This window comes from Arachis ipaensis, chromosome B10 (assembly GCF_059453495.1).
Source record: "Arachis ipaensis isolate K30076 ecotype BB chromosome B10, ASM5945349v1, whole genome shotgun sequence".
NCBI classification, from domain to species: Eukaryota; Viridiplantae; Streptophyta; class Magnoliopsida; order Fabales; family Fabaceae; genus Arachis; species Arachis ipaensis.
This window is the reverse complement of record NC_142435.1, coordinates 81,317,469-81,336,217: the sequence shown is the minus strand read 5'-3', so window position 1 is coordinate 81,336,217 and position 18,749 is coordinate 81,317,469. Positions and strand designations below refer to the sequence as shown.

At 40.1% G+C, this 18,749-nt stretch overlaps 1 protein-coding gene across 1 annotated transcript; it reads right to left on the bottom strand.

Annotated features, from left to right (window-relative positions):
• Window positions 1-9,616: 9,616 nt before the first annotated feature.
• Window positions 9,617-10,381, bottom strand: LOC107620721 (uncharacterized). The gene is made up of 2 exons (XM_016322847.1): window positions 9,997-10,381; window positions 9,617-9,921 (listed from the first exon to the last, which is right to left on the bottom strand). Exons 1-2 carry the CDS (start codon window positions 10,379-10,381, stop codon window positions 9,617-9,619), a joined length of 690 nt encoding a protein of 229 aa, XP_016178333.1.
• Between the last annotated feature and the right edge of the window lie 8,368 nt (window positions 10,382-18,749).

Sequence of the window (18,749 nt, the reverse complement as noted above, 5' to 3'; positions counted from 1 at the left end):
AATGGAAGGAAAGTGCAAAATGGAGTCTTTGAAGAAACTGGTATCCACGCGATCGCATGGACGACGCGATCGCGCGCCTTTAGCAGAACGCATATGATGCGGCCGCATGACTGACGCGACCGCGTGGAAAGGAAAAGCTCCGAATGACGCGATCGCGTGACCCACGCAGACGCGTGACAGAGGCTACGCACCAGAAATTGCAGAAAACGCTCATAGCGAATTCTGAAGCCCTTTTTGGCCCAAATCCAAGTCCAGAAGGCATAGACCAGAGGTTATGAAGTGAAGGAATGCATCCATTCAGAGAGAGCTCGCCAATTTCCACTTCTCATGTTTTAGATCTAGTTTTGAGAGAGGTTCTCTCCTCTCTCTCTTTTAGGATTAGGATTTAGGACTTCTCTTAGTTTTAGGAGTAACTCTCAATCCCAGGTTCTTTATTTTTATTTATTCTTCCAATTTTGTTTATGAACTCTTCATGTTAGATTACAATTTCACTTATTAATGGTATTTGAGGTATTTAAATTCATGATTGGTTTCTTTAATTTATGTTATTGTTGCTTTACATCTGAAGGCATTTTTATTCCAGCAAATTTACTTTTTCCTCTTTTGGTTTTGGTTAAGAAAGCAGTAACTCAGGGGTTATCTTATCTCAACATAATTGATAACTGTTATCTTTGCTAATTGAGTTGAACTTCAATAATCCCAACCTTTTCTTAGGAAATAAATAGGATTCGAAGATCAAGCTAAGTAGTCCCTTGACTTTCCTTTGCTTTAGTAAAGGTTGACTAAGTGGAATTAAGATTCGACTTTCATTGTTGTTGATAAGAATAACTAAGCCTGGACTTCCAATTTCTCATATCTTGCCGAAAGTTTGCCTTACGGTATTTGTTTATTTATTTTAATTGCTATTTAAATCAACTGTCATATTTGTCCCTCATTCTTAAAACCCCCTATTCTACAATCTCCATAACCAATAATAAGAACATACTTCCCTGCAGTTCCTTGAGAAGACGATCCGAGGTTTGAATACTTCGGTTATCAATTTTTAAGGGGTTTGTTACTTGTGACAACCAAAACGTTTGTAAGAAAGGTTGATTGCTTGGTTTAGTAACTATTCTTACAACGAGAGTTTACTATAACCTCTAAACCATCAATCTTCAGTTCTTCAAACGCCCATCCCTTGCCCAGTTCTGGCGTTCAAACGCCAGAAAAGGGTGGGAAGCTGGCGTTAAACGCCCATCCAGCACCCAATCCTGGCGTTCAAATGCCAATGAGGAATCAGACACCTGCAAGTGCTGATAGTAACCCCTCTAAGAAGGCTTCTCCAACCACTTCTGTAGGGAATAAACTTGCAGTAACTAAGGTTAAAGAATATAAAGCCAAGATGCCTTATCCTCAGAAACTCCACCAAGCGGAGCAGGATAAACAATTTTCCCGCTTTGCAGACTATCTCAGGACTCTTGAAATAAAGATCCCATTTACAGAGGCACTTGAGAAAATACCCTCTTATGCTAAGTTCATGAAAGAGATCTTAACTCATAAGAAGGATTGGAGAGAAACTGAAAAAGTTTTTCTCACTGAAGAATGCAGTGCAGTCATTTTGAAAAGCTTACCAGAGAAGCTTACAGATCCAGGAAGTTTATGATATCGTGCACATTAGAGGGTGCTTGCACCAAGACAGCTCTATGTGACATTGGAGCAAGTATCAACCTAATACCTGCATCCACTATCAGAAAGCTTGGATTGACTGAAGAAGTTAAACCAACCCGGATATGTCTTTAACTTGCTGATGGCTCCATTAAATATCCATCAGGCATAATTGAGGACATGATTGTCAAGATTGGGCCATTTGCCTTTCCCACTGACTTTGTAGTGCTGGAAATGGAGGAGCACAAGAGTGCAACTCTCATTCTAGGAAGATCTTTCTTAGCAACTGGATGAACTCTTATTGATGTACAAAAAGGGGAAGTGACCCTGAGAGTCAATGAGGATGAGTTCAAGTTAAATGCTGTCAAATCTATGCAGCATCCAGACACATCAAATGATGGTATGAGCACTGATATTATTGACTCTTTGGTGGAAGAGATCAATATGACTGAGAGTCTTGAATCAGAGCTAGAGGACATCTTTAAAGATGTTCAGCCTGATTTGGAGGAACCAGAGGAAATAAAAGAACCTCTAAAAATCCCTCAAAAAGAGGAGAAACCTCCTAAACCAGAGCTCAAACCACTACCACCATCCCTGAAATATGTATTTCTGGGAGAGGGTGACACTTTTCCAGTGATCATAAGCTCTGCTTTAAATCCACAGGAAGAGAAAGCACTAATTCAAGTGCTAAGGACACACAAGACAGTACTTGGGTGGTCCATAAGTGATCTTAAGGGCATTAGCCCAGCAAGATGCATGCACAAGATCCTATTGGAGGATGATGCCAAGCCAGTGGTTCAACCACAGAAGCGGCTAAATCCAGCCATGAAGGAAGTGGTGTAGAAAGAGGTCACTAAGTTACTAGAGGCTAGGATTATTTATCCTATTTTTGATAGCCCCTGGGTGAGCCCTGTCCAAGTTGTCCCCAAGAAAGGAGGCATGATAGTGGTTCATAATAAAAAGAATGAACTGGTTCCCACAAGAACAGTTACAGGGTGGCGTATGTGTATTGACTACAGAAGACTCAAGACAGCCACCAGAAAGGATCATTTTCCTTTACCATTCATAGACCAGATGCTAGAGAGACTAGCAGGCCATGAATACTACTGCTTTTTGGATGGCTATTCAGGCTACAACCAAATTGCAGTGGATCCTCAAGACCAAGAGAAAACAATATTCACATGCCCATCTGGAGTATTTGCTTACAGAAGAATACCTTTTGGTATGTGCAATACACCTGCAACCTTTCAGAGGTGCAAGCTCTCTATCTTCTCTGATATGGTAGAGAAGTTCCTGGAAGTCTTCATGGATGACTTCTCAGTATTTGGAGACTCATTCAGCTCCTGTCTTGATCATCTAGCACTTGTCTTGAAAAGGTGCCAAGAGACTAACCTGGTCTTAAACTGGGAAAAATGTCATTTTATGGTGACTGAAGAAATTGTCCTTGGGCATAAAATTTCAAACAAAGGGATAGAGGTGGATCAAGCCAAGGTAGAGGTAATTGAGAAATTACCACAACCTGCCAATGTTAAGGCAATCAGAAGCTTTCTGGGGCATGCAGGATTCTATAGGAGGTTCATAAAGGATTTTTCAAAAATTGCAAAATCTCTAAGCAACCTGCTAGCTGCTGACATGCCATTTGTGTTTGACACAGAGTGTTTGCAGGCGTTTGAGACCCTGAAAGCCAAGCTGGTCATAGCACCAGTCATCTCTGCACCTGACTGGACATTACCATTCGAATTAATGTGTGATGCCAGTGACCATGCCATTGGTGCAGTGTTGGGACAAAGGCATAACAAGCTTCTGCACGTCATTTACTATGCCAGTCCTGTTCTAAATGACGCACAGAAGAATTACACAACCACATAAAAAGAGTTACTTGCAGTGGCTTATGCCATTGACAAGTTTAGATCCTATTTAGTAGGTTCAAAAGTGATTGTGTATACTGACCATGCTGCTCTTAAATATCTACTCACAAAGCAGCATTCAAAACCCAGGCTCATAAGATGGGTGTTGCTTCTGCAAGAGTTTGATATAGAAATAAAAGACAGAAAAGGGACAGAGAACCAGGTAGCTGATCATCTGTCCCAGATAGAACTAATTTCTGATGTGGTTCATACCCCAGGAGTACAGTAGGTTGCAAAAGAAAAAACTAATTTCTGATGCAAAGTACTACTTATGGGATGAACCATATCTCGTTAAGAGATGTGCAGACAGAATGATCCGCAGATGCGTCCCTAGAGAGGAGGCACAGAAGATCCTGTGGCATTGCCATGGATCACAATATGGAGGACATTTCAGAAGTGAGCGAACAGCCACTAAAGTCCTCCAACGTGGCTTTTATTGGCCTACTCTCTATAGAGATGCCCGAGAGTTTGTGCGTAACTGTGACAGTTGCCAAAGAGCTGGTAACTTTCCTCATGGTTATGCCATGCCTCAACAAGGGATCTTAGAGATTGAGTTGTTTGATGTATGGGGTATTGACTTCATGGGTCCTTTCCCATCATCATACTCAAACACTTACATTCTGGTGGCAGTAGACTACGTATCTAAATGGGTGGAGGCAATTGCCACACCCACTAATGATACCAAGACTATGGTGAAGTTCCTCCAGAAATATATTTTCAGCAGATTTGGTGTTCCCAGAGTACTAATCAGTGATGGGGGCACCCATTTCTGTAATAAACAGCTTTACTCTGCTATGGTTCGATATGGAATTAGCCACAAAGTAGCAACTCCGTATCATCCACAGACAAATGGGCAGGCTGAAGTCTCTAATAGAGAACTAAAGAGAATCCTGGAATGGACTGTAATTGCCCGAAGAAAAGATTGGGCAAAGAGCTTGGATGATGCTCTGTGGGCATACAGAACAGCATTCAAGACTCCTATAGGAACCTCTCCATACCAGCTTGTGTATGGCAAGGCCTGTCATCTGCCCGTGGAACTGGAACATAAAGCCTACTGGGCAACCAGATTCCTAAACCTGGATGCTAAGTTAGTTGGTGAGAAAAGATTGCTCCAGCTAAATGAGCTAGAGGAGTTCACACTCAACGCTTTTGAAAATGCAAAAATTTATAAGAAAAAAGCAAAAAAGTGACATGACAAGAAATTGTCATCCAGAGTCTTTGAGCCAGGACAAAAAGTTCTGCTGTTCAACTCTAGGCTCAGATTATTCCCCAGAAAATTAAAATCCCGATGGAGGGGACCATATGTGATTACAAGAGTGTCACCATATGGATATGTTGAGCTTCAAGATAGTGATTCTGACAAAAAGTTCATTGTTAATGGACAGAGAATCAAACATTATCTTGAAGGCAATTTTGAGCAAGAATGCTCAAAACTGAGGCTTGAATGAAGCTCAGTAAAGGTCCAGCTAAAGACAATAAAGAAGCGCTTGCTGGGAGGCAACCCAGCTATTAGCAAGTTATTTGTTTTAATTAATACTTGTAGAAGTTTGATATACATTTTTCTTCAAAGGTTAATCATCAAAACTGAAGGAATTCACAGAGTTACAGAAGGATTCAGTGCAAAAAGCAGAGAAAAGGAGCTTGCTGGCAAGAAAACGCCAGTAAAGGGCATTTTGGGCGTTAAACGCCAGAATGGGTACCATTCTGGGCGTTTAACGCCAGAATTGCAGCATCCTGGGCGTTCAGAAAAACGCCCAATGATAAAGGCCCTGGCTGGGCGTTAAACGCCCATAATGGCCAACAATTGGGCGTTAAATGCCAAAATGGATACCATTCTGGGCGTTTAACGCCAGAAAGGCAGGGGGAGGAGATTTTGTTTCCAACTTCAAATTTTTTTCAAATTTTCATGTTTTGACTCATAATTTTCTGCAAACATGTTTCAAACTTTCATCATTCACCCTCAATTTTCCAAAATTCAACAATTTTCTAAATCTCTTTTCAATTTTCTTTCAAATCCTTTCCAAATCTTTTCAAAAACTCAATTATCCTCTTAATTTCTTTCCAAATCTTTTTCAACTCATCATATCATCTCTTATTTCTTAGATGCATAACTAAATTTTCAGATTTAACATCTTTATATCTTTTTCAATTACAAATCTCATCCTTTTCATATCATGATTTTATTTCCTTCCATCAATCATATCTCTATGTCATATCTCTTTCAAATTTTTTGAAATCCCTCCCCTCCTCCTATAAATATACATTCGTCCATCCCCTCCTCTCCACTATTCGAATTTGGCTCCTCTCCTCTCTCTCCCCTTTTCTTTCTTTTGCTTGAGGGCAAGCAAACCTCTAAGTTTGGTGTGTCTTTCCGTGATCACTGAGCTAAGACTCATCAAGATCATGGCACCTAAGGGAAAGCAAACCAAATCAAAAGGCAAGAAAGAGAATACTCCAAAGAGTCTTTGGAATCAAGAGAGGTTCCTAACCAAAGAACATGCAGACCATTACCACAAAATAATGGGTCTGAGGTCAGTAATCCCGGAAGTTAAATTCAATCTGAAAGAAGATGAATATTTGGAGATCCAAGAGCAAATTCGAAACAGAGGATGGGAAATTCTAGCTAATCCTGAAACAAAGGTTGAAAGAAACATGGTTCAGGAATTCTACTCAAATATATGGCTAACAGATAAGCAGAGAATAACTAGAACCGCCTTTCATACCTACCGAACCATGGTCAGAGGGAGGCTTATTTACTTCCATCTGGACAAAATAAGAGAGGTCTTCAAATTGCCTCAACTACAAGATTATTCAGAATCCTTTAATAGGAGAATTGTGAGAGTAGATAAGGGGTTGGATCAAGTTCTAGAGGACATATGCCTCCCTGGAACTAAGTGGATAACCAATTCAAAAGGTGTCCCAAACCAACTCAAGAGGGGAGATCTCAAACCAGTTGCAAGAGGCTGGTTGGACTTCATTGGGCATTCTATATTGCCCACTAGCAACCGCTCTGAGGTCACTGTCAAAAGAGCAGTGATGATTCATTGTATTAAGCTTGAAAAAGAAGTGGAGATTTATCATCTGATTTCTTGTGAGATTTACACAATTGCAAACAAGAACTCCACTGAAGCCAAACTGGCCTACCCAAGCTTAATTTCTCTGCTATGTAAAGATACTGGGGTGAGGATGGGAGTAGATGAATTCATCCCAATTGAACACCCAATCACCAAGAAGCTCTCCCTTGAAGGACCAAGCACCCCACAGATTGAGGGAGCATCCACTTCTCAAAATCAAGGTTGTTGAGTCCTAACTCTATGATAACCTTTATTATTAAGAGTCTATTTTAAGAGTCATTCATTTTTCTGCTTTTAATTTTCTGTCTTCTATTATTATGGGTCTGCTCTTATATTTATTTTTGAGTCTTATTTTTAGTCTATAATCAATAAAAATTTAAAGTTTATGTCTTAAAGCTATGAATGTCCCATGAATCCATCACCTTTCTTAAATGAAAAAAATGTTCTTAATTGAAAAAGAAAAATAAGTACATGAATTTCGAATTTTAAAACAGTTTAATTATTTTGATGTGGTGGCAATACTCTTGTTTTCTGAATGATTGCTTGAAAAGTGCATATTTTTGAATTTATTGTTTATGAATGTTAAAATTGTTGGCTCTTGAAAGAATGATGAAAAAGGAGAAATGTTATTTGATGATCTGAAAAATCATAAAATTGATTCTTGAAGCAAGAAAAAGCAGTGAATAGAAAGCTTGCAAAAAAAATGCGAAAAAAAGAAAGAAAAAGAAAAAAAAAGAGCAAGCAGAAAAAGTCAATAGCCCTTTAAACCAAAAGGCAAGGGTAATAAAAAGGATCCAAGGCTTTGAGCATCAGTGGATAGGAGGGCCCACAGGAATAAAATCATGGCCTAAGCGGCTAAACCAAGCTGTCCCTAACCACGTGCTTGTGGCGTGAAGGTGTCAAGTGAAAACTTGAGACTGAGCGGTTAAAGTCGTGGTTCAAAGCAAAAAGAGTGTGCTTAAGAGCTCTGGACAACTCTAATTGGGGACTCTAGCAAAGCTGAGTCACAATCTGAAAAGGTTCACCCAGTTATATGTTTGTGGCATTTATGTATCCGGTGGTAATACTGGAAAACAAAATGCTTAGGGTCACGGCCAGGACTCATAAAGTAGCTGTGTTCAAGAATCAACATACTTAACTAGGAGAATCAATAACACTATCTAAATTCTGAGTTCCTATAGAAGCCAATCATTCTGAACTTCAAAGGATAAAGTGAGATGCCAAAACTATTCAGAGGCAAAAAGCTAAAAGCCCCGCTCATCTAATTAATACTGATCTTCATAGATATTTTTGGAATTCATTGTATATTCTCTTCTTTTTATCCTATTTGATTTTTAGTTTCCTGGGGACAAGCAACAATTTAAGTTTGGTGTTGTGATGAGCGGATAATTTATACGCTTTTTGGCATTGTTTTTAGTATGTTTTTAGTATATTTTAGTTAGTTTTTATTATGTTTCTGTTAGTTTTTAAATAAAAATCACTTTTCTGGACTTTACTGAGTTTGTGTGTTTTTCTGTGATTTCAGGTATTTTCTAGCTGAAATTGAGGGACCTGAGCAAAAATCTAATTCAGAGGCTGAAAAAGGACTGCAGATGCTGTTGGATTCTGACCTCCCTGCACTCGAAGTGGATTTTTTGAAGCTACAAAAGCGCAATTGGCGCGCTTTTAATTGAGTTAGAAAGTAGACATCTTGGGCTTTCTAGAAATATATAATAGTCCATACTTTGCCCGAGATTTGATGGCCTAAATAGGCGTTCCAAGTCAGCTCAAGAATTCTGGTGTTTAACTCCAGAACTGGCACAAAAGCTGGAGTTAAACGCCCAAACTGGCACAAAAGCTGGCGTTTAACTCCAAGAAAAGTCTCTACACATGAAAGCTTCAATGCTCAGTCCAAGCACACACCAAGTGGGCCCCGGAAGTGGATTTTTACACTAAACACCCTAGCTTACTCATTTTCTGTAACCCTAGGTCACCAGTTTACTATAAAAACTACTTTTAGTGATTCATCTTGTACCTCATGACACTTTACACGTTTCATACTGTATTCTCTACGGCATGAGTCTCTAAACCCCATTGTTGGGGGTGAGGAGCTCTGCTGTTCTTCATGAATTAATGCAATTACTACTATTTTCCATTCTATCACGCTTGCTTCTATTCTAAGATATTCATTCGCACTTCAACCTGATGAATGTGATGATCCGTGACACTCATCATCATTCTCACCCATGAACACGTGCCTGACAACCACCTCCGTTCTACCTTAGATTGAATGCATATCTCTTAGCCTCACGATTCAGATTAGAGTCTTTGTGGTATAAACTAGAATTATTGGCGGCCATTCCTGAGATCCGGAATGTCTAAACCTTGTCTGTGGTATTCTGAGTAGGATCTGGGAAGGGATGACTGTGACGAGCTTCAAACTCGCGAGTGTTGGGCGTAGTGACAGACTCAAAAGGATCAATGGATCCTATTCCGACATGATCGAGAACCGACAGATGATTAGCCGTGCGGTGACAGTGCATTTGGAACATTTTTACTGAGAGGACGGGAAGTAGCCATTGACAACGGTGATGCCCAACATAAAGCTTGCCATGGAAGGAGCCTTGCGTGCATGAAGAAGAAGATAGTAGGAAAGCAGAGATTCAGAAGACAAAGCATCTCCAAAGCCTCAACCTGTTCTTCATTACTGCATAACAAGTATTTATTTCATGTTCTTTTACTTTTTACAATTAAATCTGAGAATTATTGATATCCTGACTAAGAGTTACAAGATAACCATAGCTTGCTTCAAGCCGACAATCTCCGTGGGATCGACCCTTACTTACGTAAGGTATTACTTGGACGACCCAGTGCACTTGCTGGTTAGTTGTGCGGAGTTGCAAAAGTGTGATTGTAATTTCATGCACCACATTCTCCAATGGTTTCTTTTGGGTAACTCATGGCAGTAAAAATATTGAACACCATTTTTTCTTCATGCAGTCTTAAGACTAATTATCCCTTTTGTATTTCAATGATTGCCCCAGCTGTTGCTAGGAATGGCCTCCCAAGTATAATAGAGGCATTAGCCTCTTCGTCCATATCAAGTACCACAAAATTAGCTGGGAAGATGAACTCTCCCACCTTAACCAACAAGTCTTCCACTACTCTATGGGGAAACTTGAATGTTCTATCATCTAGTTGAAGTGCCATCCTTGTTGGTTTGACCTCGTCTATTCTCATTCTCTTCATCATGGCCAAGGACATAAGGTTGATGCTGGCTCTTAGATCACACAATGCCTTCTCAATGCTAATATTCCCTATGATGCATGGGATTTAGAAGCTCCCAGGATCTTTCATCTTTTGGGGATGTTTCTTTTGTATGATGGCACTACATTCCTCTGTGAGCACCACAATTTTCTTTTCTCCCCAGTTTCTTTTCATGGTCATGAGCTCTTTGAGGAACTTGGCATAGAGTGACATTTTCTCTAGTGCCTCAGCAAACAGTATGTTGATTTGAAGCTTCTTAAAGACTTCCAAGAACTTAGAAAAATGGTTGTCTTTCCCATCTTTTCTCATCCGTTGTGGATAGGGTGCTTTTGGTACATAAGGCTTCAAGACTTGCTTTGGTGGAGCTGGAGTATGTATCTCTTCTTCCTCCTTAATTTCTGAGTCATTTGCAACCTTTTCTTCTTGCAAGTTATGGCTTGAAGATGCCTCCTTCACCACTTTTCCACTTCTTAGTGTGATAGCATTGCATTCCCCTCTTGTATTTGTCATGGTATCGTTGGAAAATGTATTTGTAGACATTGGTATCTGCTTAGATAAAGATCCAAATTATGATTCCAATTTTGTGATTGCTACCCCTTGGTTCTTTATATTGGATCTGGCCTCCTCTTGGATTGAATCTATTTTTTTCTCAGTTTGTAATTGTCTCACTGCAACAGTGGCAATATCTCCTACCATCTGTGCCATCATAGCTTTCAATCTTGCAAAATTGTTACTGTCATCACATGGTAGTGGGGCTGAGGATGATATATTTTGAGGAGGGTTGATGTGTGATTGCTGGTTTGATTGGAAGGGAGCATTATGTGAGTTATAGTAAGCTCTATGATTGTGTGATTGATGGCTAGGATTGTTGTATTGGTTAGAGTGGTATGGCTTATGATCTTGGGTATGGTTTTGTTGGTTTCTCCACCTAAAATTTGGGTGGTTCTTCCAACCTAGGTTGTAAGTTTTTGCATTGGGATCATATGGTTGTCTAGATAAATTGTTCACATAGTTGACTTGCTCCCATTCATATTCAACTTCTGGACTATCTCCTTCTTGCATAGGTGCTTGAGCATTGATAGCTGAAACTTGTTTCTTCTCCATTTGCTTGGTTAGAGCTGCCAATTAAGCTATGATCACCTTGTTTTGATCCAGGAGAACATCCATCTAGTTTAGCTCCATTAATCTCCTCCTTGGGTTCCTATCGAAGACATAGAAATACTCATTATTAGCCACAGTTTCTATGATGTTTATGGCCTCTTCAATTGTCTTCTTATTATTGAGAGAGCCTCCTGAAGAGTGATCTAAAGCCTTCTTTGACTCTTGAGACAATCCTTCATAGAAAATGTGTAGCTGTACCCACTCATTGAATATATCCGGGGGGAATTTTCTTGTTAGCTCCTTATATCTCTCCCAAGCTTCATAGAGAGTCTCCCCATCTTGTTTTTTAAATGTTTGTACCTCAGTTCTTAACTTGATAACTCTTTAGGAAGGGTAAAATTTTGCCAAGAACTTATTCACAAAATCAACCCAAGTTGTCAAATTCTCTTTTAGAAAGGATTCCAGCCACTTAGATGCTTTATCCCTAAGAAAAAAGGGGAACAAAAGCAGTTTATAAGCGTCAGACTGAACACCATTAGCCTTCACTGTATCACAGATTCTCATGAATGTGGTTAGATGTTGATTTAGATTTTCTTGAGCATTCCCTCGGAATGAACTGTTATTCTGAACAAGAGTGATTAACTGTGGTTTGAGCTCAAAATTATTGGCATGTATAGTGGGTTTCAAGATGCTGCTTCCACAATTCCCAGGATTGGGATTGATATAAGAGCCAAGACTCTCCTCTCTTGTGGAGCGGCATGATTGCCTACAACATCCTCTTGGTGATTGTGTGCTTCACCCTCTATGTTTTTGTTTGGATTCTCTTCTTCTTCTTCTTCACCAACTACCCTTTTGCCTCTTGCCACTGCCTCTCTTTTCAATCTTAGAAATGTCCTCTCAGGTTTAGAATCGTAGGAGGTTACAACTCCTTTCCTCCCTGTCATACACAGCACAAAACACAATCTAAAACAAAGATGAACACCCTTTTGGAAGAAGGGTGAGTAATTCAAATTTGATTGATGCAAAGCATCAAACAGTTAGTGTGCTTCTTATTAAAATGGATATATATACAATGAATAACTGGAAATTCAAGTGCTATAAGAATAAGGAAAAACAAGAAGCTGAAATTAAGCTAACTAACAAAGTAAATAAAAATGCTTGATCTAGGTACCCATCAACTTAATTATTGTCAATTCAAAATCAATCCCCGACAACGGCACCATTGATGGAATCCCGAGGATGCTCGGTAAAGATTTTTCTCAATAAAATTGCGTTGCAAGTATAGCTCTACCAACAACAAGCCTCGAGTATCAAATTTAGAGAGGGATTTGGTTGTCACAAGTTCAACCCCAATAGAAATAACCGAAGTATTCAAACCTCGGGTCGTCTCATAAGGAATGGGCAAACATGTGCTTCAACATTGGGTAGAAATCCGGGGTTGTGAGTCATGAGCACAAAAATAAATGGGAATCTTAACAAGCAACTAATCTTAAATTATAATAAACTAATTCAAATAACTAAGCAAAATATGAGCAATTCCAAATTAACAAGTAACATCCAATACAATTCTATTCTAAACTAAGCAAATGACTATAACTAAGAAAAGTAATCAAGAAATTGAGTTCTCAAATATGAATAATAAAAGCAACACTTGACTAGGCATGGGAATTGGGGTCACCATCCTTGTCTAATAACCATATCTTGACAATTATGAGGAACCAAACTCATTAAGTCTACTTCTATACTTGAAGTACGTCAAATGGTTTGGTCAACATCAACCCGTAAGTTCTAACCTCACTACTAAATGACTTAATAGAAGGTTAGCGTCAATGGTTATCAAATTGACCACTAAGGGCTCCCAAACCATCAAATCCATTAGACCCAATTACTCAAGTTTACCCAATTCCCTTAGCCTAGACCAAAAGTGAAAAGAACTACACCATAATCAAGGTAAACAATTCATCAAACACTTGGTAAGCATTAATAAAAGACATATTCAAATTGTAATTAAATTGAAATTAACAAGTACCCACCAACAATTATCAACATACAATCATCCAAACAACACAATTAGTCATAGAAATCATCAATGTAACATTAACAAGTCAAGATTTACAACATTCATGAAATGAGTATAAAATGACAATTCACAAGAATTCATAAAACTAACACAAGATCTACGCAAAATTAATAAGGAATTCAAATTGAACAATTAAAACTAGTATTTAACAAGATCCAATTCACAATTCAACAAGGGAAGATCAAATTAAAACTAGATCTAGAGAGGAACAAGGGTTTCTCTCTCTAGAAGAACAAAGAACTAAAAATTTGCTAAAAATGTGTCTTAGTGTAAAATGATTGATCCTCCCTTTTCCCCTAGCATCCTTAGGTCTTTTCCATGCAGAAACAGCTTGAATTTGGGCTTGATAAGCCTCAGAAATTGTCAGGCACGATTTTCTTTAATGAGGTCACGTGCATCTTCCCGCGCGTGCGCGCCATGCGTGCGTACGCGCCGATTGATTTTGTTATCCACGCGTGCGCGCCAAGTGCGCGTGCGCGTCGATAGGAATCTTCTGATCCTCGCGGATGCGTCCATCCTTGCACGCCGCTTCGAGCCATCCTCATCCACGCGTGCGCGTGGAGTGCGCATGCTTGCCAATGCTGCTTTTCCCAAAATTCAAATCTTCATGTTCCTCCCTCTTGTGCATGCTTTCTTTCTCTCTTCTAGGCCATTCTTACCCTATAATTCCTGAAATCAATCAACAAATACATCACGGCATCGAATGGCAATAGAAGAGGATTAAAATATGGCAATTTTAAAGCAAAACAAGCATATTTTTCATTATGGAGCAATATTATGAAGTGAACACAAAACCATGCATTTCTTGTCAATAAGTGTGAGAAATATTGACAAAACCCCCCAAATTCTACACAATATAAACCACAAAATTGGGGTTTATCAAATCTCCCCACACTTAAACCAAGCATGTCCTCATGCTTAGAATAAAAAGACCAAAGATCATGGTGAGAAAGGATTTATAAAATGCAAACTGCCTAAGTGAATGCATGCAACTAATGTAAAATCATCTACCTACTTGGTCAAGGGCAAATCTATCCTCCAAGTACACATGTGAACATATGGGGCGGAAATAGTATGTAGCTCATGAATCCTACCAAATTGAACATCACTAAGGAGTGCATATAACTTGCTAAATGAACGCTTGTGAAAGCCGAGAGCAAAGAATTGAGCATCAAACCCTCACTGGAAGTGTATCCGCTCTATTCACTCAAGTGTATAGGGTTCGTCACTCAATCTTCTCCTAATCATGCTTTCCAAGATTTGTCTTTCATCTAACAGTCAACAATTACTTAATGCATGCTTACAAGTATCATGAGGTCTTATTCATGGGTTGTAACGGGGCTAGGGTGAAGGTAAGGATGTATATGGCCAAGTGAGCTTAAAATTTGAGTCCTTGATTAACCTAGGATCCCATTAGACACATAGAACAACCTATACAACTACAATATATTACCTAGCTACCCTTGAGTTTCACTTTTATGCATACTCATGCATTCTTTTCAATTCACACCCATATGCATTGTTTTCTTCGTTACTTTGTCTTGGGGTTTCTTTGTCCCCTTTTATTGCTTTGTTTGTTAGTTTTTTTTTTGTATATATCCCCTTTTCTTGGGGTCTTGTGTACAAAAGTTTCAATGCATATAGTTCAATCATTCAATATATGAGCATGTTCCCAAATTCTAGAATTTTTCAATTACACTACAATTATACACCTATATATCTACCCAAATTTTCCAAGTATATCCTCCTAATTGAATGATACACATCCTAACTTACCTAAGCTAATCAAGGATCCAAATTTAAGGACATTCATAGTTTTTCGCTTAGGGTTGTTAATGTGCTCTATTTAAGAACAAAAAGGGTTTATCATGGGCTCAAAATCGGTTAGCAATGGTAGATAAAAGGGTTAGGGCCATTTGGGAAAAGTAAATTAAATGAAATGATAGCCTCAATCATGTAAATGCGTACATACACAAAGTAATGGACATATAGAATCTGACAAAGCAAGGATCACAATCATATAGAGAGAGATATGCACACAAGAATGGGAAATAATGGTTAGAAGATGTAACCATGCAATAGGCTCAAAACTTACATGCTTGTGTTCTTAGCTCAATCACTATGTTCCAAAATACATTCTTAAAGCAAGTTTACTGCAGAAAATTTTCAAAATTTGGTAGGGTACCCCAAAACACAGTTTCTTGGGAAAGAAGTTATTGTTTTGACCAAGCAACACTATAGAAACTAACTATCATACAAGGAGTATTTACAAGAAAAACTAACTACACATCCAATGTACTAACAATGTACTAACTACTAGGCAAAAGATAAATCCATGGGTATTAAAAGGAGGAGATTGTTACCCATAGAGATCGGTCGAACGACCTCCCCACACTTAGAAATTAGCACGGTCCTCCGTGCTACGAACAATGTGCAAAGAGCGGTCGGGACCAGAACCGTCACTAACCTCTCCTTCAGAGCTCCCATCACTTGGGTTTGAGGTGGATGTGAATATTTCGGGTTCCTCCATGCTAGGGGTAACACAACGCAGAAGCTTCTTGATGTACGTGTATCAGCATTGATTGCGCCGCTCATATCTATCAAGCTTCCGGTGTAGATCTTCTATCCTTTAATGTGTGGATCTTTGTCGTGGTGATGATGATGAAGTGGAAGGAATAGAAGATGGGAGGGCTATGTCAAGGCTTGGGTTGTTCATGGGAAGATATAAGTATTTTCCGCTTGGGACCACATCACCCTTAGCCGGAACTATAATCTTCCTATCCTTTGCTTCCCAAGGATCACCCGCAGCAGCAACTAAATCAGATACCAATGCTGGAAATGGCAAATTACCGCGGGCGTGAACTTGGCTCATCACTTGCTTGACAAGAAATGGAATGTTCACCGGCCTCTCCATGAGAACACCCCAAACAAGCAAGGCGAGATCTGCCGTGAAGGACGACTTGTGGGTGCTAGGTAGCACATAGTGGGATAGGATCTGGGCCCAAGCTCTAGCTTCTACAGTAAGGAAGCGAGCGTCAATGCTCTTGGGCCTCATCCGGAGTCGACCATGGATCCAAAATGCTTCCGGCTCAGCGATGACTCGGAGGATCGAGTCCCAATCAAATCCAAACTTCTCTCGCTGACATAAGACTTCTTGGTAGCCATCCATGTCACTCGGTACCGGTAGGACATTAAGCACTTGCTGAATAGCCTCTTTTGAAACCGAGACTTGCTTCCGGCACATGTACACCGATTGAAGACAGGAATGATGGTAGTTAGTGTAGAAATCTTCCACCCAAGAGAGGTTGATTTCCCTTGGTTTTCTCAAAAGAAACTCCCATCCTCGCTGTTCAATGCAGGGTAGAATATAAGGAGCAACCTTGTCCGGCGGAGCAAGTAGATGCTCAGGATGATAGTTCCTGACAACCATGGAGGGGAACACAAGTTCACAGAAGCGGTTGGAGAACCTTGAAGAATCTTTTTTCTGGTTTGCTCTTTTCTTTCTCATCAATAGGAGCGGGTATCTTAGCCTTCTTAGTTAGGGGTCTGGCTCCCAATGAAGAGTGCGCCTTAGAAGTTGATCTTTAGGGTGCCCTCCTTGCGGCCGGTTTCTTTGGAGCTTTCTCCTTGCCTTTCTTGGTGGCCATCCTAGGAAAGAAAGGGAAATAAGAAAACATGAAACCCAAAGGATCATCTTAACCAAAACATGCAAGTGAAAGATAGTGCCCAAAAGAAACATTGCAATAATCTAATCATAAAAACATGGGTCATAACACTTGGCATGGGATGCAAGAGGAAGTGAAGCATGCAAAGTGGCATGAGAAGTATAGTCTCAAGCATCCATAACAAAGAGAAAGTCATGTTCAATGAGTATCTAATCAACAAGCAAAGTGGACTCAATACGTATAGAAGACAATAAGTGAATGAGGGGAGGCATCCAAATGCAAAGTACATTATTAAAAGAAACCAAAATGGCATTGATGCATTTCCTCGAACACTTGGCGTGTAATTGTCAAGCAGTGAGCAATTATGAGATACTCAATCAATATAACATCCAAAATGAAACATCAATCATCACATAAACATCACATATTGGCAAAGATAAGGGAAAATGACAAAAGATCTAGTAAAACAAATTAAACTCAAATTCAACATCCATGGAAAATTAAGAAAAAAAAGGAAAAGTAGGCAAACAAAAAGTAAGTAATATAATCATGTAACTGAAAGGGAAACTAAGTAAAACAACAAGAAGAATCTAACTATGAGAAATGATGCAAAGAAAATGAAAGAAAAGAAATGGAGAAAGTGGAACATTGAGAAGTGTAAAAGAACGAGGTTGAATTTTCTTTTGTGAAGATGAGAAGAAATAGGAGAGGTTTAGTGCCACCGGAAGAGGTGGTAATCGCCGATGAGTGGCCGGAGACGGTGGTGGTGGATTGTGGAAGAAGAAGAAGAAGAAGAAGAAGAGAAGGGGTGTGATGGAGGAGGAAGGAAAAAAAAAGAAATAAGGAAAGAAAGGGGGTGAGAAAGGCAGTGCGCGCAGCTTTAAAACTGATTCGCGCAACCGGCGCGCGCGCGCACTCTCCGCTGGCGCATCGGTGAGGGTTTTAGCAAGGGACGCGGACACGTCAATGGCGTGCACGCGCGAGGTCAGTTGTGCCTTTGGCACAGAATTGGCACAAAGGTGGCATAAGTCTGTGGATTTTGTACCAGAGTTGGTGAGTGGCGCAGGCGCGCAGACGCGCACAGTGCGCAGACGCGTGCTTGAGGGATTTTGCGACTGGCGCGGACGCGCACACTGCGCGGATGTGTCAGTTTTGGCACAAGATTGGCCCAAATGTGGCACAAGTCTCTGGATATTGTACCAGAGAGTTCAGATATCGCCATCGACGCGCGGGCACCGTGTGCTTGTGCGTCGATGGGTGATTTGCAATGGTACACGCAGGCGGCAAGTACGCGGACGCGTGAGTGCTTGGCGTGAGTTAGGCACGAAGTGGGCATAACTCTCGGGTATATGGCCCAAGAGGTGGAATTGCACCACCGGCGTGCGCGCGCACAGTGCACTGGCGCGTCGGTGCCCATTTTTCCTTTTTCTCTTCCTTTTTTTTCACAACAAGACCTATTCTAACACATTTTTGGTAGGAGCTTAAGCTAGTAGTCAAAGAGAATACTTCACAATTTCATGCACTATCCAAAACATACCATTCTCCCTACTTAAACAATTCATCCATACCAAAATGATGAGAACTATATGAACATCCTATCTATTCACAAGAAGAATAAAACTAGCAATCTTGTGCAATCAATCAATCATCAAGAATTCACAAAATCAAAAGAATTTAAGGTTACAAACAAAATGGTATAAACAAGGAAGATTTTACCACGGTAGGGTGCCTCCCACCAAGCACTTTTCTTTAACGTCCTTAAGTTGGATGGTCCTTTTCTTAGGCTTCCTCTCTCCTTGGTGCATCCTCCAATAGGTACACCTCTAGCTCCTTTGGGGGCTTGTAGCCATGATACTTTTTCACTCTATGTCCATTCACCTTGAAAGTTGCTTCACTCTTGGGATCAAACAACTCCACCACTCCATAGGGCTTTATCTCCTTCACCTTCAAAGGTCTTTCCCATCTAGAGCGGAGCTTGCCAGGCATGAATTGAAGTCTTGAGTTGTAGAGGAGGACCTCATCACCTTCTTGA